This window comes from Danio rerio, chromosome 15, assembly GCF_052040795.2.
Source record: "Danio rerio strain M-AB ecotype USA chromosome 15, GRCz13ab, whole genome shotgun sequence".
Classification (NCBI taxonomy): domain Eukaryota; kingdom Metazoa; phylum Chordata; class Actinopteri; order Cypriniformes; family Danionidae; genus Danio; species Danio rerio.
Genome location: NC_141035.1, coordinates 38,644,335 through 38,668,695, shown reverse-complemented (window position 1 = coordinate 38,668,695; position 24,361 = coordinate 38,644,335). Strand labels below are relative to the sequence as shown.

Genomic DNA, 24,361 nt, shown 5'->3' with positions numbered 1-24,361 from the left:
GGGACCACACTGTACATACCACCTTGCCAAATATTAGCAATATCAGTAAATTGTGGGGACGTTTTATGGTCCCCATGAGGAAAATGGCTCATAAATATATCAAATATTTAGAAAATGTAAATGCATTTTGTCTTCTGAGATTTGGATTTAGGCGTAGGGTTGGTGTAGATGGATAGAGTATGCAGTTTGTGCTGTATAAAAATAAATAAGTCGCCTTAAAGATAGCTGTACAAGTGTGTGTGTCCATTAGCAGACAGAATTTGAGGGTTTTGTTTTGGCAGGCTTGTGTTCTTGTCAGTGTTCACAGGGTCAGATTGTGCTACAAGGCCCCTCAGCTAATAGCAGCTAGCATTAAGAACATGTTTCCTCATCCAGTTAGTAAAATGCCATGCCAGATACCTTTTGGCACTCGGTGATAAAGGATACAAACAACACCGCTAGAAAGAACAGCATGAGAAAGCCAAACAAGAGACAGGTTTTAGTTTATCTCCAAGGTCAGACCCTTTTTTAAGAATCCAAAGGCGTGCAGCTGCATCAAACCAGCTGGTTAAAGAAAATTCAGAAATATAAGATTAAGAAAATAAAAAAAGTTTATAATAAAATGAAATTGATTCATTTTCATTGGGCTTAATCTCTTATTTATCAGTAGTTGCCACAGCGGAATGAACCACCAAATATTCCGGCATATGTTTTACACAGCGAATGCACTTCCAGCCATAACCCAGTACTGGGAAACCTCCATATACTCTTACATTCAGTGCTAACCACTAAGCCACTGTGCCACCTCAAAAATAAAATAATAAATGCATTTCTATAATGTTGTAATGTATTGTAAATGTTTTTTTGATGCTTAAAAGGATGGTTTAAACTGGAAAATGCTACTCAAACTATGCTTTTGAGAATAAAAAAAAACAAATACAAGGCGATACAATGAGATCTTATGGAGCGAACTAAGAAACTGAACATTATTAACAACATTACAACATTATTATTAGTACCACCGTTTCTTGATTGCTCTTTTGACAAAAAAAATCACCTACCTTTTAAACGGGTTTGTAAATGAACAGTGTTTTCATTTCTAAGTCATCCATCCTTTTTAAGGCAATTGTTTTAATCAGACAGTGGAGTAGAAGCTTAAGTTTAAGTCAAAAGTAAAACTTAAAAGGTCATTGTGTCATGTGTCAGATTTAAAATAAGACAAAGTCACACTGATGGAGATTTAAAGTAACAGTTAAATAGCAGTTGTGAGTAGGTGTGTAAACCTTTACAAATTCCAATTTTTTATTGTTATTTAAATGAACTGAATAATCATAAATCTTAACATTGCAAAACATGTCTAGATTTATAAAGATATGTGCTACTTCAGTCATATACCAACATGACTGGATTTGCAAATGACACTCAAAACACAAGTATCCCCACTGAGAAGAACAGTATATTTTTAACTGGACTGTAAATAAACAGGTGGTTAAATATGACTAGCATACAACGTGTCAACTTGCATCCTTTAAGCAAATAGTTTATGTTGCTGTAAGAGTGTGATGTTTTTCCCAGATGTGGATATTGTGAATATTAAGGAAAATCTAGAGAATGTGAAAAGGCCAACATTTACTCATGGATGTCTATGACATGTATGCCATTTAGTTATTAGTGTACCTCACATGGATACAATGTGAATATTACAACTAGCTGAAGGTTCTTACATTTTTATTGTAGTTAATGTGTTTCAAGATATTTTTGTTAACTAAGATTGTTTGCAATTATAAGTTTTCATTTATTAATTTTCCTTTAAATGTAGTTCATTCAGGGGCGAGGCAGTGGCGCAGTAGGTAGTGCTGTCGCCTCACAGCAAGAAGGTCGCTGGTTCGAACCTCGGCTTAGTTGGTGTTTCTGTGTGGAGTTTGCATGTTCTCCCTGCCTTCGCGTGGGTTTCCACCGGGTGCTCTGGCAAGAAAATGAATGAATGTAGTTCATTCAATTTACCTAAACCGTATGTCTTTATACTGTGGGGGAAACTAGAGCACCCGGAGGAACCCATGCAAACACGGAAAGAACCTGCAATCTCCACACAGAAATGCCAACTGACCCAGCTGGGGCTCGAACCAGCAACCTTCTTGCTGTGAGGCGGCTGTGCTGACCACTGAGATTGAAAAAAGATTGAACACATTGATAAAGTTTAATAATATAATGTTATAATAAGTTTAGAATAATGCATTTTTATTTCAAATATTCTTATATTCTGTAGCTGTAACAAACATTCAGTACATTTATGATATAAAGTAACATAATTTAATATATATATATATATATATATATATATATATATATATATATATATATATATATATATATATTTTACAGGTTTTTTTCAAATATATTTGAGGAAGATTGCCAATATGCCAATATGTCTATATGTCATGACTGATTGGCTTACACGAGTCAGTGGGCTGTGAGTTTTTATTTATTTTATGTCTTGTACATGACAGAGAGTCCAATATTGTGCTTTATGAATGTCTACACCTACTCCAACCCTAAACCCAACCTTACAGTAGCCTGTTGTGTTTTATTAACGTCTACACCTACCCCAACCCTAAACCCAACCTCATAGTAACCTGATGTGTTTTATTAATATCTGCTGCACCTACCCTGCATAAACCCAGCCTACTTGTGTTGTAAGTCCCTCCCACTTAAAGGTCACCCAACCTGCTTGCGGTGTAATCCCCCACACTTGAAGGTCTCTGGGCTACTTGGATATTTACACCAAACTGGCCTAGTGATGTCATATAGAAGCTATGGAGCTGACAGAACCAACGATGTAATAAATGGAATACAAAAAATGATGTCATAAATGAAATAAACAGAATTCAATTATGTCATAATGGAAGCTGTAATTCCATATAAGCCAGTATTTTGTTGCATCAGGAGCCAGTTTGTCCCCGTTTAATGGCACATTCTTGGAAAATCTCAGTCAGAATCATATTGTCTATTTTTCAGGCCGACAGTGAACCTGATCTGCCATTATGTTTCACGTTACTCCAATGTCACAGCAGGGCGCAAATTAAGCATCTCTGTGCTTCAAAATTATGCAAATGTATGCCAAGCTCCAAGTCATAACGATGAGGAAATATAGTAAATGCGTGGGTTCATTATTAGTATATGCTAATGTAACCTTAAAGTATGTGAAGTTACTCAGACGCATCATTTTAAAACTATTAAGCTATTTTGTGCTGCAGGGAAAGCACTGTTGTGTTTAAATACAGCTGCATTACATTAAAACACAGTATTTTAAGGCTATTTAGAGCTATTTATGGGCCATAATAAAAACACATTGAAATTAGACTGATCCTCGAGACAGTTCAATGCCTGAACACCGTTGCGTGCCACTTAACACTGGCACATGTTCAGTCTCTCTGTGGCTTTCTGGCGCCGAATGGTGTCATGCTGAGTTGAATTCCCTAACAGGATTTAGACCTGGATAACTGGCCTGAACAGGAAGAGCTCAGTCTATGATTGTTTTATCTTTAAATGGGTGTTTCTGAAAATACAATTTACAGACCAACATGGTGGTTGAGGAAGACTTGACTCACTGATTCACTGAAGGGGGTCACACACCAGAAGCGCCGCGTAGCACCACGCAGCGCCATGCATTTTAGAATTCTAAACATAGGTTTCTTTCAGGGTACACACATCGGCACCGCAAGTCGGCAGCTGTCCGCAGCGCTCAGCCACGACTTAGGATACTGTTCATATTTCTGCCGCGCCACAGAGCGCCATCTGAATAGTTTCATTTTAAATAACATGCGAATGTGCGCGTCTGGTGTGCAATACTTTAAACTGTCATGTGCACAACATGCCGTGGCACTGAGTGGCACATCTGGTGTGTGGCGCCCTTTAGTTTCATTTTAAATAGCATGCAAATGTGCGCATCTGGTGTGCGATACTTTCAACTGTCATGTGTGCGCCGTGTCGCGGCACTGAGTGTCGCATCCGGTGTATGACACCCTTGATATAGGTATTGGGCATTGTTATACACTACTGCTTTTATATTATGGTTGATTTGTGATTCCTGAAGTTCTGTCATTTCAAAAAACTGTTGAACTTTTTGCTGAAGGTTGGCATAGAAACAGGGATTTTTTAAAAGTGAGACAATATTGGTATTGGTGATAATAAGTGATATAAGCAGTTGAAGGCAAAAGGATTAGTCCCCCTTTTAAAAAAAAAGAAATTTTCATTTTTAAACATAATAATTTTGATGATTTCTTGACAACTGTCCCATTCACCAGCGATCCAGCTTGTGCAGATTTCTGGTAAACACACAGTACGGCAAATAACTACAAATCCGCCATTAAATGGACTACAAGATCCAGTCGTGCACCACTCACACACCTGGCCTAGATCCCCATGATAGGGTATATGCGGAAGCATGCTAAAGGACTTTTAATTCAACAGTAACCTGGGTTAAGCGTTTCCGGTGAACTGTATACCATTGCAAAATTGGCACGTTTAAGGTCTGTTTACAATTTACTGTTTACAATACATTCACAAACAAAAAAAACAAGTTCGCAAACTAACTATATGTACAGTTAATAAGCCATATTTAGATTAGATTTTAATATTTGTGTGTGCAGTATGTATGGAATGTTCCACTATTCATGAGGGCCCCCGGTTTTGGAAAGAAGTAGTAACATTAAATTTTAATGGTTATATACTGATTTTACAACATATGATAAGAAATTTATAAATAATCTATGATAAATTTAGGCAATCCTAGGCATTGGTCGGGGCCCCCTAAATTACCGGAGCTCTAAGCGGATGCTTACCTTGCTTTTTGGTTAAGTCTGGCCCTGACGATATCAATATTCTGCATGTTCATTATCACTATATATTAAATTATTCAACTTCTAGTTGAGTAATCATTTCCGCCCTAGCGAGTTATGAGTTTGACGCTAAAGTTTTGAACTCGCTTACTTTCTAACACTGAATCTGTGATCATAATCTGACACACATCTGTATATCAGACGTTACTGGAGATACTGGTGTGTTTTGGATCAGCGTGACAGATTCTTCACTATCTCTGGCAGTGTCAGGCAAACACACATCCACATACTAATGCCGGCAGCCTGCTAATCTCACACACCTCCACACTCTGTCAGGCACGAGGCCCGAGTCATAGATCCGTGGAAGACATGCTGACAGGAGCTGTTTGGGTGTCTCTGCTGGACTGAGTAGCGGAAAATTGACTGTGATGGACAGACTGACCTGCTTCAGTCTCTGTATGTGTGTGTGGTTTTGTGTAGCTGTGAGGTGTGTGTATGGCTTATCATATTGAGCACATGTGTAATGGTGCATGTATTAGATTTTCAGTTCGGTGCGCATGCGTTTCAAGCAAATGCAGTGTTTTTAAACGCTGCATGTGTGAAGCAGCACTTGAAACTTTGTGAAGTTTATTCAAAAACTAATTTCGAGAGGATCACGTGCTTATGATTTATCACGGCCGGTCTCGTATTTGCTAATCACTATCTTCCAATCATATGAGCCCTAAGCTACTATAAACAACCACAGTTTTCAGTCCATCTTATCTACGTTTGGAAGAAACCCCCCCACTTCCTCCCCTGGTGGTTAGCACTGTGAGCCCCACAGCAAGAACACTGCCGGCCCTGGTCCCACCAGGCCGGTAGGCGTTTCTGTGAGGAGTTTGTATGTTCTCCTCTTGTCCGTGTGGGTTTTCCCCAGGTTCTCCGGTTTCCTCCAACCATCCAAAGACATTCTACAAGCATAACAATTAGAGCTGTGAACCTACACTAGTCTCACGGTTCGGTTCGGTTACGATTATCATGCCATCGATTCGGTTCAATTCGATATTTCGATGCATCACGGTGCATTGACGATGCTTTTATATTTTTTTCAAAGCAGCAGCTCTTGTATTAAAATGTATGAATATATTTATATTTATATAGGTTATTATTTGTAATACAATTGTGTCATTTAATACGAACAGTCAGATATATAAACTGTAACTTTGAAAAAAAAATGAGCATTAAGCAAATAATATAAACAAATATAAATATTCAGCTCAATTTCTGATCCTTGTCTAGTTCTCTTACACCCCTTTGATTGGGATTGATTGGGTTGCGATTGGCTCTTGCGCGCTGCGCTTTTCAGATGAATGATATGCGGCAGGCGGCAGCGGCGATCTCACAGCTGATCTATGATAGACACGGTGGAGAAAACTCTGCAGACACGCGCTCGTTTCTGTATCCAAAAGTAACGCTGTAAAACAGCCGAGAGGAGAAGAAAAGCCACGCCAGTAGGTCAAATGGGCCACTGTGTGTGTGTGTGAGAGAGAGAGAGAGAAATGGAGTAGGCTACTTTCATTCTCAAACTCACACAGTAAAATTGTGCACAGTTCATGAGTATTAAGTAGTTAGAGCGTTGTAAATACTCGCGATCGTCTCCCTCGCGACAGAGCGCATATGAGGTAAATGACGTCAGTAATAACCGGTTATGATTATTACTGAACCGATACCGAATTGTTCGCGTCTGCATCGCGGTGCATCGAAGAAACGATAAATTTTGACACCCCTAATAACAATCAAGCATTTGTCTAACCCCTTTCATTCCCTTAGCTAACGCAGCCGGGGAGTTCTGAGATCCACCGAGCTCAGGCTCCCCTCTCGCTCTGCCACCGGGATGAAGCCCCGGGCTCGAGGATCCCTTGAGCTCGGGGCTCTCTCCCGGGACAGCATGCCAAACAAGCTTTTTATGAATCATCAGCTAAGTGTGAACTCTTGAATAGTTTTACAGTGCTCAGCATAAATGTGTAGACCTCATTTCGAAAATTAGATTTGCATCCATTTTCAATGAATACAGACAATATATGTTGGTGCTTTTTAAACAAAACTGTTTAATTAAACCATTTTATTCATTAAAATAACAGCTAACATCTTTAGAAATAGAAAGATAATGCAGTTATTGCAAAAAAAAAAAAAAAAATATATATATATATATATATATACTGTATATATATATATATATATATATATATATATATATATATATATATATATATATATATATATATATATATATATATATATATATATATATATATATTACAAACTACAAAATGTGAAATTATGGTTTCCATAATGACATAATTGAATTCTGGTAGTTTCAGTGGTCCTTTATTTATTACATCTTTGAATTAATTTTATGACATCATCATGGATTCTGTCCATATCTTCCATAGATATTTACATAATAAGTCACTTACACTTTAGTTGTTTATTGGCAAGAATGCGTCAATAGAGCTGTTATTTTAGTACAGTGTAGTGCTCCTTTGAAATGAATGTGGAACCAAGGTGCAGTGAATGACTCCCAAGATACAGTATATACACACATATCTATGATTAGGAGTCTTCCCAGTGGTCAGTTTGCAAAAAATTTTTCAAATTGCAAAAATGATCATTTTACATCACGTTTCTATATCAATGGATAAGAGACCACACGGACAATGCTGATAAAGAGCATGTGTTTGTGTGCATGGAAATGTATTATCCTCCCTACCTGTTAAATTTGATTTAATTTGTGTCCTGAAACACACCTTCGCCCGATTTCACTTCTCATTCGAACAGAGGGAGTGATTCATTTGTGAATGAATCTCCGTTGTGAACGACTCGTTCACTTAGTAGACAGTAATACAAGTTTCTAGCACTGTAGCATCTTGTTGTCTTATTTCATTTACATTGTTTGCTTATTTTATTCAACAAAACTAGCAAAAGCCTAGTATTTAGTGTGAGTTGGTGCTTACTTTTCCTTATGGTCAGTGCAGTAAGAGACTGTTTTATCATCAATAACGTTACTTGTTGAGCACAAAAGTTAATAACATACAAAAACGTAAAAAACGGAATCTTAACAATGAAATGTTCTGCTTTTATACTTTGTTTTCGCAAAAGTCCAGCTTCTTCACATTAGCTTGAGTCTTGACCAAGGGTGCTTTCACACCTGTGGATTGATGCTCTTGTTTCTGAAACAGGGATTAAAATTGTTACAATGTTGCTCTTTGTTCTTGGTGCGGTTCGCCTTCACACGACAAATTTTCTAAACGGACCAAAAACAAGTCACGTGTGAGTAAACTCTCCTCACATTGGTCTGAGTCCCGCTCAGCTGTCATGCGTCCTTATTTTAATGATGATGTGCAATAAGACATTAGAAGCGAAAAGCTGTACTGTATTTTGTATGGTGCCACCAGAGACGTCGTCACCAAATATAAATCAGAGGTAAGACTTTCTCACACAAAGCAGTTGGCTTACGCATTATAAGCTTTACATTATAGAGAGAAATAGCAGATAAACCAAGACTGTAGTTCGGTCAATTTTCCTAACTATTAACAGCTCTCGTTAATAGTTCAGCATGCTCCCACTTTCGCATTTGACATGAAACGCACATTTATCGGTAGGAATGACCTCCCGCCCTACTCATAATTCTCTCTTCGTATAGCCATATATGCCTATTACATATCCATAATAAACTGTGATATTCACCTTATTCTCCGTTGACGAGTGGGCGCTGCCATCTGAATCTTTTTGGCTTGAGACTTCCGGTCTCATTCACTTCCATTCATTTTTTGACGTTAAAAACTGTTCATTACGCTGCTTGATATTGCAATTTGATATTTTCTTATTATATTATTCTACTTGGTCTGTATAGTCATGCAAACATTTGTTTGTAGAGCAAGTAGTTTGACCGTTTATTATTCCTAGTCATTTCTCTCATAGGCGACTGAATCGGAAGTTCTAAGACAATCGCGAAAACAGGCGCACTTCCGCATTTTAGAATAAGGTCAATAGCCTGGCTTGGATCGCATTGCTTTCTCACTAGAATCAATCTGCTCCAGAGTTCGTTTCAATCAAGCCGAGACCACCTCATTCAGGTGATCTTGGACCGATTGTATTGGCACGGATTCGAGTGCGATTGCTGGATTCACATATGCCAAACGAACAGTGCTAACTGGGGAAATGCGCCAGGTTCCAAAACAAAAGTCTTGTTGTGAAAGCACCCTAAATGCGGCTGAATGACATTTGTCCTGGGAGCACTGTACAAATGTGTCACCGCTATCGATGTATACTTAAGGTCTGAAGGCGATATCTAGTGTTTATCTATGCATAGCTTCTATATGACATCACTAAGCCAGTCTGGTATAAACGTCTAACTCATGTGAGCCAATCAGTCATGACATATCGATATTGATATCACCACATATACATGTCACATGATTTTTTGTTTCTCGTGATTTTTCCTGTTAATTAAATTTTTAAAAAATATTTTCCCCCAAATATTTTAATTTAGGTGTACTTTTGTCTGGACTGTGATCTTTCCAGATTAGTTTTGTTAGATTAGTTCCAGGTTAATCTAATGTATGCACAAATAAATTATTGTAAAGCATCTTATAGAAAGTTTTCATTTAAAAGAGCGATCTGTGAAGGGTGGACTCGGATCACTGTATGTAATTTCATTTGATTAAATTAATATGTATTCTTAGACCATAGGATTCATATTTTAGGGTTTGCTGTTTCAGTAGACACACGTGAATTTAATTCAGTGTGGCTCAATTCTATTCAATGAATATGACATGAACAAGATGTTGCTAGATATTGTACAGCATGGTATTGCTTTGTGTCTTGTTATGTTTGATAAGAAACAAAGACTAATCTTACAAATTCCTCCGCATTTAATCAGGGAATTCAAACAATAACTGTTGTTTTCTTTGTTGATTTCAATTGCTATTGTCGGAGTTGTCAAATGAATCTTTTGTTGTTCTCAAGAGCATCTTTTTCATCAACTCTTGATCTGCACTATTCTCTTTTACTCCATCTAAAATATGCATCTAAGAAATGTGCAGTTTGTTTTTAAAGATAGGAGATACAATAAGTAGACAGTAGACCACGGTTTAGACAAAAGAAAAAAGACAGAAAAGGCATCACATTGCTTACAGTACCAAATTATTACTTTTGTGGACTATTTTAAGTTGAGTTCCACACAATTGATTTCTGTTGAGGTGAACATGAATTGGGTTAGCTTATTAGTTTTTACAAATTTAAGTGGATTGAACATAAAACAATTAAGCTGTCTCAAAAAACCTCAAGAATTGAATGTTATTTTAAAATTATTGAATGTTATTTTCAGCTTAATTTAAATAAATAGTTTGAATAAGCAGCAAATGTATTTTTAGTGTAATGAAGTTAGTTGAGGATTTATTGATTTTCAAAAATGTAAACAAAATATGTGTGTGTATATTTAATTCTATATTATAAATCAGTATATCTTAATAATGTCCTGGAGGACCACCAGCTCTGCACATTTTCCATGGGTGTTTGTCAATTCCAAGAACGGACTTGTGTTCTCATGGAGACCGTTCTTTCTAGGTCACCCCAGACGAACGAACTCGGGAGACCGCGAGAACAGAGAATGCATCTTGTGAGAAATGAGATGCTGCGTTCTTCTTGATGTTCATGTGACTTTTTGTGTTTTAATTGGAAAATTGTGTAAAAATTACAGCATCTCTACATGCCTTTACATTCATTTCACTTTTAGTGTGTCGTGTATGAGCTTGCTAAATAATCATGAGCAAATGGGTTGGGGTTTCATAGTTTTATAATAGTAGTATAAGTTAACGTTAGATCCTTAAATAATCTGTTCAAAGAATGGTTAAAGCAAAAGCAACCGGTGCTGCTTACAAAACGACAAATCTGGAACTCTTGAAAGCAGCAGGACTGCGGGTGCTTGTTCATCACTTTTTGTCAAGTCTATTTGAAAGAGAATCAAGTCACGTTTAACTTGTGCCGCTTCATTCACGCGAATTGCGTCATTCGTGCCGCAGGATGTCTATTCCTGCCTTTGCATTGACTTAACATGTAATTCACTTGATCGCTGAACAAGATCGCTGAAGAATGCATATTGAGAAACAGCCCATTTCTCCTTACCCAAACACACCTGATTCAGATCATCAGCTCATTAACAGTGACTAAAAGATCTGTAATGCGTGTGACAGACAAATGAGACATCAAAATATGCAGTGCTGGTGGTCCTTCAGGAACATGGTTGAGAAACACTGTTCTAAATCTATATTTAATTTAAATATTTAAATGAATTATAGCAATATAAATTAAATATATGTGTGTACAAATTAGTCTACCTCAAAATCAATCTGGTTTTCAAACAAAAACTGCTTGAAAGTCTCACAATTAATTACAAAGAACTAACGTTGAATTAAACATGACATTTTAAAGTAGAAAGACTGAAATAGTTCTGTAAAATCTACTCCAGCGCTCAATGGAAAATAATTTTCAGAAGTGTTGAGGGTTCAAAAATGATAGCCTTGAATCTTTAATCTGAAGTGTTTATCAGAATGCATTCATTACGGCTGTAATCGTGATTTGAAAAGCTCAACAATCCGGCAACCTTCACATTCAACAGTGAGTTTGATCTGAAAGACTCTGTTTGGGGAGGGAGAATCTGGGTCATTTTCTCGCTCTCTGTTCTGCACACTATAAGCATGTTGAACAGTCCGTGCGTAGGTTGATCGCTCAATTTTTAATCTGCGAGCTCAAACACACACACAAATTTGCACACAGACACACCTGGGGTGATGGAAGTGGACCGTGGAAATAGGACATAAAAGCCGTCTCTCCTCCACACAGGGGAAAAAATAACAGTGTGAAAGAGTCCATAGCTGCAGCTCTCAAGACAATTACACACGCTCTTTAAACCCAATCAGGCTTTGCTGTATGAGACAACATCCCTTGCTTTGAAGTTGTAACTGAGACGCTACCAATCGCCCCCAGATAGCCCAACATTAACCCTGACTGCTCCTGTAGACACTGGCTTAGATATGTGGGGATGTTACTAATTAAAGCGTTTAGCACTATTTTTATTGGTAGTTAGGGGTGGGCAATATTTATTATTGTCACTCAATTTGAAAAAAACAAAACAAAAAAGAAGGATTTTAAAATTTTCACTCACCATCTGCTGATTCTTTGCTCTTGCGGCTTCCAGAGCCTTTCTTCAACATGCTACGTCCCGAAGAGAACAAGTTGCTGAGCTCATCCAAAGGACTGGTTGGCGTACGACATCCTCGACCTCCTGACCCTGAGCTTGAACCCGAAGCAGTGGAGACATTTTGCATGGAGCCCCCGTGCACACTTGAAGAATTTGACAGCCGCCCGCTTTCACGGGATCCGTGAGGAACTCCAGATGCGCTGCGAGGAATCGTCCCGGTCATGAGAGCGTCGTACGGCGGGGGACGCTTCAGGGTGAGTGGCGTTAAAGCACGACCCATACTGACAGGTGACGGACAAGCAGAGTGGCTCCGCGGATAACCGTGCGCTGCGGAAGACCCACCGCTTTTATACAGCGCAGATGTTAGAGGTGGAGCAGACGACCGTCCCGATGCTGTAATCGTTTGTTGTTCCTTAGTCTCGGCTGACTTCTTATGGTGATGATGGTGGTGGTGGTGGTGGTGTTTACCAGACACCTGCTGCTGGGCTTCTGGCTGTGGTTCAGTGCCAGTTGGGGATGCACCGGGTTTCACAATTCCCACGTTATCAAACATGGGCAGTTTGGTGACATCCAATGGAGTAAGAGGAGATTCGTCAGAATTAGGGGAACATTGGGCTGGCGCAGGTGGGAATACAAGTAGAGGTGGACGATGGGAAAGCAGATTTGGGAACGGGGCTGGAATATCACAGAGTGAACCACGTGGCGTGGTAGGTCGAGTAAGTTCTACTTCTGGCACCCCAGGTGTGGGACACTGCTCCCATCGTGACTGTCCATGGTCTAAAGATGAAGGTAGGTCATCATAGGCAGGGTATTTCATCTCCTCATACACACTTTCCCCTTGGTCGTCCTCTTCGTCTCCATTTGCTCCAGCAATCCGACTGAAGTCTCGTAGGATGTTCCCCACCATCTCTATATAAACAGGCTCCACCTCATCGTCAGTGTCAGGGGCGGGGCTTTGATTCTGAGATGCCGACTTCTTTTTGCTCACTCGCGGCAGAGAGGCAGATTTACCTTTGCTGCTGTGGTGTTGAATGTAAGACTCATCAAAAGATGTGCTGAGCTGGGTGTTGGGGTTGCGCTTGGGTTTGGGTGGAGGCATGCGTCGGTACTCCTCACTGCAGGGGCGGGATTTGGATGCTGTGGGTGAGAGAAAGAAAATGTTTTAGTTAAATGTAGCCACAGCATTTTAGGAGACCAACACAACTGTCTGTTGAGCAAAGAATGAAGGAAAAAAGTTCAGCAAACATTAAATCTGCGTAAATCTGTAATTAAAACCAGACTAATGCATGGTTTAAAGATGATCGGAATCAAATTTGGTGAAATCTGGACTAACGATTTAGTATTTCTATAAAGTAGAAATGAAATGAGAAAAGAAATGAGACGATACTAAATCTAATCAAAAACAAATTATACTTTTTCCACACAGGTGGCGCTGTTTCTATATTTTTTGCACATCAGTTCAAGATTCCAAAGAAGCAGGAAAAGTTCAGCCAAAGTTAAATCTGCGTAAATCTATATTTGAAACCAGGCTAAAGACACATTACACTAAGTTTAGAACTTTGAATAAATTAAGGCCCAATTCCAGTTCTATTTTTGTACCCCTACCAATTTCCCTAGGCCCTCGAAACAAAGTGTGAAGGGGAAGGGCTTCAAATGTACCCCTAAGAAATGGGGGCAATACCTGCCTACATCATCATATATTAACATTAACATTTATGGCAAAATCAAAAACAAAACAAATGATTCTGTTTTGCTTCAGATAGCACTGTATATATATATATATATATATATATATATATATATATATATATATATATATATATATATATATATATATATATATATATATATATCACCTTTTATTGGGATAGGACAATAGCCCCTTTCACACAGTGATACCGGTAAATATCCGGAAAATTTCCGGAACGACTTTACCGGTATATTAAAAAAAGCGCTGTTCACACAGGCTAAGACGTTACGGAATTTTTCCGGAAAAGAGTATTCACACATCCATCGCAAAATGCCGGTAAATTCTGACATCATTAACCAGAAATGAGCTGTAAACGGCTGCGCTTGTGTTTATAAACATTTGACTACATTACAAACTCTTCGGATGGATCAGTATTGAGTACAACTCAAATGAAAACATATAGAGGATCACTTTCGCATGTCGAGATGTTCATGATATGTGTGTGTGCTGGCGCTATGGGCGCTCACGGGCACACGCAAAGCTTGAAGGTAAACAAACAACGGCTTATCTTAAACATTTTATCGATGATTATTTACACAGTTAGCATTAAGAAGGAACATAGAAACGTTATCTGACTAACATCTAGCAGCTAAAGGTGTGTGGAAAAATATTCAAAGGCTTTTATTCTCATAAACCGCGCGCACGTGAATGCGTCTGACAGTTCTGATTGGCTAAAGCAGGTGTTTCACGTCAGCACGTTCTAGACGTGGACGCGCTCTTTCCGCCAATCTTCCTTCTGCATTCACACAGCGCAGCATTCCGGCAAATTACCGGTAATGTTACAACTTCTTTTCCGGAAAATAGCCAGAACGAATTTACCGGTATTTTCAAAAAGGACCTGTTCACACATACAACCTTTCCGGAAAATTGCCGGTAATTTTCCGGAAAGGTCTGTATGTGTGAAAGGGGCTAATGGAGATTTTACAGAAATGAAAGTGTGGGGAGCAGAGGTAGGGGAAGGATCGGTAAAGGACCTCGCGGCAGGAATGGAACTCGGGTTGCTGTGAGCACCTTGGTGCTATGTGTTGCGAAGCGCTAACCACTAGGCTACTGGCACCGACCAGATGGCAATGTTTTGATAATTTTCTTGAACTTTCAATAGAAGATTCTAAAGAACGATTAATTTTCACAATAGTACACTATTGCAATTGTACAATATTACATTTATGGCAAAATCCGAAACAGTTCATGTACAGGAAAATTGGGTGTCATTCAACTGCTGCTCTGAATCTTCACTGACCAGTCTTGTGGTTTTTGACCAAACTGTGAAGTTATGATCAAAATTAGCCATTTCCAAGAGATTTTCTGACCACTAGGTGACACTGTGAAATTGCAAGGAACATATTGTGAGGTTAGTAAGAAGGTCATTGTAGTCATGGCGTGTTTAAACAAAGTTCTAGCACTAGTGGTTAGCCAAGTCAGCTTGTGTAAATGATAATGTCAGTGCTGAGCCACGAAGTAATATTTTGGGCTGCACAGGGCCATTACTGCTCTATTGTTCATATGATCGTCTTTTATGCATCACATTTTATTCATTTTGCTCGCATCACATCTCACCACTAGGCTGGCACAGTCACTAATCCTGAATGTGTGCGGTTATGAAGTGAGTTAATAGACTTCTCCCAGGACTTTTAGTGAGAATGGAGTTTAACACTCTGCTTGAGACAGGATTAATTATATACAGTTGAGCTACCAGTGCTGAGGACTGAAGGAAGCAGGTGATGGTCAATATGTGTGCCGCTGTATTAAGATTCAAATGGCTTATATGAAGTGTTCACTACCTCCTGTACACTGAGTAGGGGGTATCTGTATATGAATTCACTTTTTATGACATCTTGTAAATACTGATAAATGTATTTTAACACTGCTACTGCTACTGTTAATAATAAAAATAACAATAACATTTATATTAGTAGTACATATAAATACACAATATAATATATACATTTAAAATAAACAAATATTATAAATGTGTAATTAAAGGTGCAGAAAACATCAGTTATTAATAATGTCATACAAATTTGTATTGTTATAGTTAGTAGTAGTTGTATTATAGTAGTTGTATTGTAAATAAAGGAATCAAAATAAATGCGATTTATAAGAGATTTAAAAAGATATTTTATTAGTAATTTATATACACACACTCGCCGGCCACATTATTAGGAACACCTGTCTAACTGCTCGTTAACACAAATTTCTAATTATGTAGACATGGAAAGACGATCTGCTGCAGTTAAAATCGAGCATCAGAATGATGAAGAAAGGTGATATAAGTGACTTTTAGCATGGCATGGTTGTTGGTGCCAGACGGACTGGTCTGAGTATTTCAGAAACTGTTGATCTATTGGGACTTTCACGCACAACCATGTCTAGGGTTTATAGAGAATGGTCCAAAAAGAGAAAATATCCAGAGAGCACCACTCCTGTCAGCTAAGAACCGGAAACTGAGGCTACAGTTCGCACAGGTTTACCTAAATATGACAATAGAAGATTGGAAAAACGTTGCCTGCTGTGATGAGTCTCGATTTCTACAGCGACATTCAGATGGTCGGGTCTGAATTTGGCGTCAACAACATGGAAGCATGGATCAATCCTGCCTTGTATTAATAGTTCAAGCTGGTGGTGGTTGTGTAATGGTGTGGGGGATATTTTCTTGGCACACTTTGGGCCCATTAGTACCAATTGTGCATCGTGTCAACGCCACAGCCTACCTCAGTATTGTTGCTGACCATGTCCATACCTTTATAACCACAGTGTACCCATCTTCTGATGGCTACTTCCAACAGGGTAACACACCATGTCATAAAGCAAGAATCATCTCAGACTGGTTTCTTGAACATGACAATAAGTTCACTGTACTCAAATGGCCTCCACAGTCACCTGAACTCAATCCAATAGAGCACCTTTGGGATGTGGTGGAACGGGAGATTCGCATCATGGATGTGCAGCTGACAAATCCGCAGCAACTGCGGAATGCTATCATGTCAATATGGACCAAAATCTCAGGAATTTTTCCAGTACCTTGTTGAATCTCATGCCACAAAGGATTAAGGCAGCTCTGAGGGTGAAAGTGAGTGCAACCCAGTACTAGTACGGTGTACCTAATAAAGTGGCCGGTGAGTATATATATACTATATTTTAGAATATATAAATAAACGTCTGGAAACATGGCACTTTTTTGTTATTTTATGCAAACAAATGTCTTCATGACTGTGTCATATTTGGAAGATATCATCAGTTTACAGAATAAAACCAAAAACCTATTTTATTCAAACACATCTATAACAACAGGATAAAACATAAAAACGAACAAGTGATTATAGTAATATGATTATTTGTTTAGTTTACATACAGTATAATTTAAATATAATCAATACATTTTTGTTAAAACCAAAAGAAAAGTCTTTGTGTAGCTTTTATATGGTCATGGACATTTATTTCCACTGCTGAATTCCTTATTAAGATCACTGAGGAGGGCAGTTAGGGGCAACTGAAACACAGCCTGAGCACATTACTGCCAGTACTGTTGATGTCAGCCTGTAGAGCTACTAGGCTTTGCTTTGTGACTGACGAGAGGAGTGCATGGAATAATCAAACAGCCACACACACACACACACACACACACACACACACACACAGACACACAGTGAGTGAGTGAGGCAGAAACTAGGTCATTTTAACTTCATGAATGAATTTCATCCTGACTAATCATCTCAGTGGATAGCGGCTGTTTCAGTTTCTCCTCCGTCCTCCCCCTCTTGTTTACTCACTCGCTCATACTCCATCTTTCTGTCAGTTCTCCCCACATCAGCAAAGGGTAACTTGAGTGACCCGTTTCTTCCAGCAGTGGCCGTGTGTGTGTGTGTGTGTGTGTGTGTGTGTGTGTGTGTGTGTGTGTATTTCTGTTAGTGTGCCTATTGCCAACAGCAAGCGCAAGTAGTAGTTAATGGGGCAGCATGGGATGTATGCTAATTTTTAATCTTGCGTAAAGCTGGCTGAAGCTATAATTACGTCACTCTCTAGAGACTCTGGATGCCTGTGTGTGAGTGTGTGTGAGTGGCTTTATGTTATGTAAAGGACATGACTGGGGTTTATTTCAGCATTGTGGTGGAACCCTGTGACACGCAGATGAAAAAGTCAGCAGGAATGACAAAATGATTTCACTTCTCGTTCAGTGAAAGACTCAGAGATCACAGTGTCTGAGCTGAGTGACAGATAGAGGACAGGGTGCCTTGTGTTCCCTCAGCAAATTTACACACAAGCTTGTATGCCTTAAGAGAGCATGTTTCATACTTATATTATTTATACCTTTAGCTATTACTGCATTGTAAGTCGAAATTCACACCAGAAATCTGTTATTAAGAGCGGAGCACAAATCTAGAACTCGCTAAATTTAAATCTTATTCCTTCATTCATTTTCCTTCGGCTTATTAATGAGAGGTCGCTACAGTGGAATGAACCGTCAACTATTCTGGCATATGTTTTACTCAGCAGATGCCCTTACAGCCGCAACCCAGTACTGGAAAACACCCATACACATTCATTCACACACACTCATACACTACGGCCTATTTTGTTTATTCAGTTCACCTATAGAGCATGTCTTTGGACTGTGGGGGAAACCGGAGCACCCGGGGGAAACCCACACCAACACGGGAGACGATGTAAACTCCACACAGAGATGCCAACTGGCCCAGCTGGGACTTGAACAAGCTACCTTCCTGCTGTCAGGCGACAGTGCTAACCACTGAGCCACCATGCCGCCTAAAAATTATTCATTAAAAATGCATAACAGCTTCGTGAATAAGAAATGTAGTTGACTTCATATAAGAATTACATAAACATTTCATAGTTTTGAATAGGTTGGATTGTTATTTTGTTTTTGGGTTGCTATTGGTCAACCTGATGTGATTGACATGTCACATCTCTTGCACCAATAAATACATGAATGTTGATTTGTTTATATGCCATTTCTTACCCCTATGAAGCACTGGGCCAAACTAAAAATGTGGTCAAAATAACAACATATTAAAAATTTGTTAAGATTAAAGCAAAACAACATATACATACAGTTGAAGTGAGAATTATTAGCCCCCCTGTGTTTTTTTAGAGAGCAAATTTTTTTTCAACACATTATTAATCATAATAGTTTTAATAACTCATTTCTAATAACTGATTTATTTTATCTTTGCCATGATGACAGAAAATAATATTTGACTAGATATTTTAAAGACACTTTAATACAGCTTAAAGTGACATTTAAAGGCTTAAACTAGGTTAATTAGGTAAACTAGGCAGGTTGAGGTAATTAGGCAAGTTATTGTGTAAAGATGATTTGATCTGTACACTAACAAAAAAATATAGCTTAAAGGGGTGAATAATTTTAACCTTAAAATGTTTTTAAAAAAATTAAAACTGCTTTTATTCTAGCTGAAATAAAACAAATAAGACTTTCTCCTCTAGAAAAAATATTATCAGACATACTGTGAAAATGTCCTTGCTCTGTTAAACATCAATTGGGAAATATTTAAAAATGAATAAAAATAAATAAATAAATAAATGTAAAGGGAGGCTAATAATTCTGACTTTAACTGTATATATATATATAGGACTCCTAGGACAAAGTAGGACACAAAGTAGCACAAATGGATTTGCTGTTTAAACAACATAGCGCAAAATGTGAAAATTACAGTTGTGCTGGTCTGAAAATAGCAACAAATTGCGCCAAACACATCCAGCACCTTATTGCACTGGGTGTATGATAGGGCCCAGAGTTTCAAATTCCTAAAATGTTTGGAAAAATAGTACTGCTTTTGTTTAGTAAATGAAGTTTTATGGTTGGTGTTGATGCCCCCTGCTCCAGAAGCAGAAGCAATAGTGTGTGCATATGCCTGTAGATGTGTGTTGATGCATGTGTGTGTGTTGTGTGTTGTAAGTGATTTTGATCACTGTGACACTGGGAAATATAGGGCACTGTGTTCCAGAGGACAGCAGGTGCATGATGTACCTTCCTCTCACAGCACATCCATCTCTCTTTCTCTCCCCTCCCTTTCTCTTTAAAGCAGAAATTGCCTTGTGATGTTGTTTCCCATCATCAGAGGATGCAGCGAACGCTGGATCTCTTATCTAGTATTACGCTGCTGATTTAATATAGATGCTTATCTGTGTTTGTACGAGTGCGATAATGCATTTATTTTGATTTCTCTCTAAATTAGAAGTGAAATCGTCTCTGCCGAGGAGATATATGGCACAGATATACGCCCTACGGGGACGCCACATGCCACATGTCATTAAGTTTAATTCGATTCTGTTTAAAGAACACTCGTCATGACTTATTCAAGTTTTCCATGTGTGTCGCTAGCTATATATAGGACATACATGTTCCCTTGCCGGTCGGTCAACACGTAACACACACATGCTAGCTGACATAAACAGCTAGAAAGCTAACAGACATACGATTGAGAAAGAATTTAAGAGCACCACATGTCTTTTTATGTGGTACTGCATGGTATCTCTGCATATACTGCTACTGTACATGCTCCCTTGCTAGTAGGCAACACACACTAACGTACACATGCTAGCTGACACAACCAGTCATTTTACAGACATAAAATTGAGGAAGAATTTAAGTAGAGCGTCACATTTTACCATGTTTTTTAAATATGGTAAAAATGCCTGTAAAATATGCTTTGTTTCTCTTCATATAATGCAACATGTTCCCTTGATAGTAGGTCACCACATAACACACATTAACATGCACATGCTTACTGACACAAACAACTTGAACGCTAATAAATATAAGATTGAGGAACAATTTAAGTAGAGAACCACATTTTACCATGTTTTTTAAATATGGTACTGCTTTGTTTCTCTGCATATAATGCAAATTGTCCCCTTGCTAGTGGGTATGCACATAACACACACTAATATACACATGCCAGCTGGCACAAGCAACCAGAAAGCTAAACTTGACAAATAATTTTAGTAGAGAGACACATTTTACCATGTTTTTTAACATGGTATTGCTTTGTTTCTCTGCATGAACTGCTGCATGTTCCCTTGCTAGTAGGTCAACACATACCATACACTAACATACACATGCTAGCTGACACAAACAACCAGAATGCTAATAGATTTGAGATTGAGGAAGAATTTAAGTAGAGCACTGCATTTTACCATGTTTTTATATGGTACTGCCTTGTTCTTCTGCATATAATGCATCATGTTCCCTTGCTAGTGGTTATACACATAACACACACTAACATACACATGCTACGACACAAACAACCAGAAAGCAAAGCTTGGAAAAGAATTTAAGTAGACCACCACATTTTACCATGTTTTTTATATGGCACTGGTTTGTTTCTCTGCATGAACTGCTGCATGTTCCCTTGCTAGTAGGCATACACATAACACACACTAACATACACAAGCTAGCTGACACAAACAACCAGAAAGCTTAGCTTGACAAAGAATTTAATTGGAGAACCACGCTTTACCAAGTTTTTTATATGGTACTGCTTTGTTTCTCTGCATATAATGCACCACGTTCCCTTGCTAGTGGGTATACACATAACACACACTAATATACACATGCTAGCTGGCACAAACAACCAGAAAGCTTAGCTTGACAAAGAATTAAGTAGAGAACCACATTTTACTAAGTTTTTTTATATGGTACTGCTTTGTTCCTCTGCATATAATGTATCATGTTCCCTTGATAATGGGTATACACATTACACACACTAATATACACATGCTAGCTGACACAATCAACCAGAAAGCCAATAGATTTAAGATGGAGCAAGAATTTAAGTAGAGAATCACATTTTACCATATTTTTTTATAGTACTGCTTTGTTTCTCCGCACGAACTGCTACATGTTCCCTTACTAATAGGCATACACATAACACACGCTAACATACACATGCTAGCAAACACAAACAGCCAGAAAAGCTCACAGAAGTAAGATTGAGGAAGAATTTAAGTAGAGCACCACATTTTACCATGTTTTTTTTTTTAGTTTTTTTTTTAGCATGGTACTGCTTAGTTTCTCTGCATATCAACATATTCCCTTTCCAGGAGGTCAACACATAACACAAACTATCATACACATGCTAGCTGACACAAACAACCAGAAAGCTTAGCTTGAGGAAGAATTTAGGTAGAGAACCACATCCATGTTTTTTTAATATGGTACTGGATTGTTGCTCCAAACTACTAGAAAGCTAATAGACAAACAATTGAGGAAGAATTTATTTCTCCTCATATAATGCAACATGCTCCCTTGCTAGTAGGTGCACACATAACACACACTAAAGACATGTAGTAGCTCAACAAATAACACACTTGCACATACACATGCTAGCTGAAACAAACTACTAGAGAAAAAAAAGAAAAGCTACTACAGAAAGCTAATAGAAAAGATTAAAGTAATATTTATTAGAGAACCATATTTGACCAATTTATTGCTTAATATTTTATTTAATGTTGTATTTGTTTCTCTGCACATACTGCTACACATTCTCACTCAAAATCGTCACATATTGATGGCTGGTCATAACCCCTTGACGCACACAGTATAGAGGGTACTTGACATTTTAGTTTTGTTTTTCAATTTGCATACTCCATTGCTCTCAATGGGAAAACTTTGACGTCAATAAGCAGGCGCTATGGGCATGGGAATTTCGTTACATCAGCTTTGATTGTGAGGTGGCATTGGCTCTTGTGTCTCTAGCGAGTAGTTGTGTCTTGCCAAGATTCAGTGTGGGATTTTTTGGTTTTGCATTTGAGTTTTACATTGTTCTTCAGAATGTTGTTAGCCACTTTTTATATAATTTCCTGGTCATATACTCTATACCTATGACTGTACGTTAAGTAAGTGGTTTGGTTTGTGATAGGTTATAAACGTGTGATTTTTCAGGTGTTTTATTTTTAATAAATTTGCAACAATTAAAAAAAAATCACATTGTCATTATTGGGGTATCTTGTGTAGGATTTTAGGGAAATAAATGAATTTAATTCATTTTGGAATAAGGCTGTAACATAAAAATAAAGGTGGAAAAAGTGAAGTGCTATGAATACTTTCCGGATGCACTGTAGTTCTCAATGTATCTCTCAATGATATTTGTTTTTTTGGCCCTTCATACAAAAAAAAGTTTGGGCACCCCTGATCTAAAGCCATAACTGTAGAGTATTTTTGTGGGAGAGTTCATATAGAAGAAAAGAGGATACAATCAGATTCATACCAGAGTGTTTGTTCTTCTGGACATTTATGTGGAAGTTCCATAGTGTATGTGAACTACTATTTTCTAGTAAATATCATGGTATATGAGATCAGCAGTGTTGGGCAAGCTACTTGAAAAATGTAGTGAGCTAAGATATTAGCTGCTCTACTTAAAATGTAGCTTAACTACACTGAAAGCTACCTTCTTGGAAATGTAACAAGCTAAGCTAAAAGCTACTTGGCAAAAGTAGCTTAGCCACATCTAAGCTATTTTTGCAATTTTCATTTTTAAATCAAAGCAACTTAAATCCAAGTCAATAATATTTAATATACTATGGTAATTACCATAGTATATTTTAGCCGTTACTACATTAAACTATATATATAGTTATATATATATATATATATATATATATATCACTTATTGGTCCGCGATCGGTAAATATATATATTGTGCGGACGCTACTGCGCTTCTTGCCTAAAATAATAGCTTCGCTACAGAAAAGCTATTTGATTTAGAAAGTAGTGATGCTACCGCCAAAATACTGAGAAATGTAGTTAAGTAAGTTACTACTTGTAGCGACGCTACTGCCCAACACTGGAGATCTGTCAGGGTGACGCGGTGGTGCAGTAGGTAGTGCTGTTGCCTAACAGCAAGAAGTTCGCTGGTTCAAGCCCCGGCTGGGTCAGTTGCCGTTTCTGTGCAGAGTTTGCATGTTCTCTCCATGTTCACCTGGGTTTCCTCCGGGTGCTCCGGTTTCCCCCACAGTCCAAAGACATGTGGTATAGGAGAATTGGGTAAGCTAAAATGGTCCGTAGTGTATGTGTGTATGGTATGGGTGTGTAAGGGCATCGGTGTGTAAAACATGTGCTGGATAAGTTGGCGGTTTATTCCGCTGTGGAGACCCCAAATTAATAAAGAGACTAACTAAGCCAAAAAGAAAACTAATGAATAAGATCAGTCAGTCAGCATGTAATATATCAACGTACCATTGTTTCCTTATATGCTTGTACCATGGTACCATAAAGCAAAGAAAGATGCAAAGAACACTTTCTATAAAACAATAATATTATTTCGCTTTTGGCAATGATTGAATGGAAAAATTGGCGGTTCATTCCGCTGTGGCAACCCCTAATGAATAAAAAGCCGCAAAGAAAATGAATGAATGGAAAATTCGGTATAAGATGTACATGTAATATCAAAAAGTTAAATAAATAGTACAGTGTCTTAGAATCATTCTCTTTCAGTACTATGAAAATCAAAGTATACAAAGTAATACATGGCATCACGGTGGCGCAGTGGGTAGCATGATGGCCTCACAGCAAGA

At 38.2% G+C, this 24,361-nt stretch overlaps 1 protein-coding gene and 1 long non-coding RNA gene across 3 annotated transcripts in view; one reads left to right on the top strand and one right to left on the bottom strand.

The window, feature by feature from the left end:
* Positions 1-24,361, top strand: part of LOC141377891 (uncharacterized) — a 194,799-nt gene that overhangs the window by 113,092 nt on the left and 57,346 nt on the right. The window lies entirely within an intron of this gene.
* nyap2a (neuronal tyrosine-phosphorylated phosphoinositide-3-kinase adaptor 2a) overlaps positions 1-24,361 on the bottom strand; it is an 82,482-nt gene that overhangs the window by 17,954 nt on the left and 40,167 nt on the right. Inside the window, exon 4 of the mRNA XM_087284452.1 lies at positions 12,022-13,194. Within this exon, the coding sequence (XP_087140578.1) occupies positions 12,022-13,194 (1,173 nt within the window). The remainder of the gene's footprint in view (positions 1-12,021; positions 13,195-24,361) is intronic.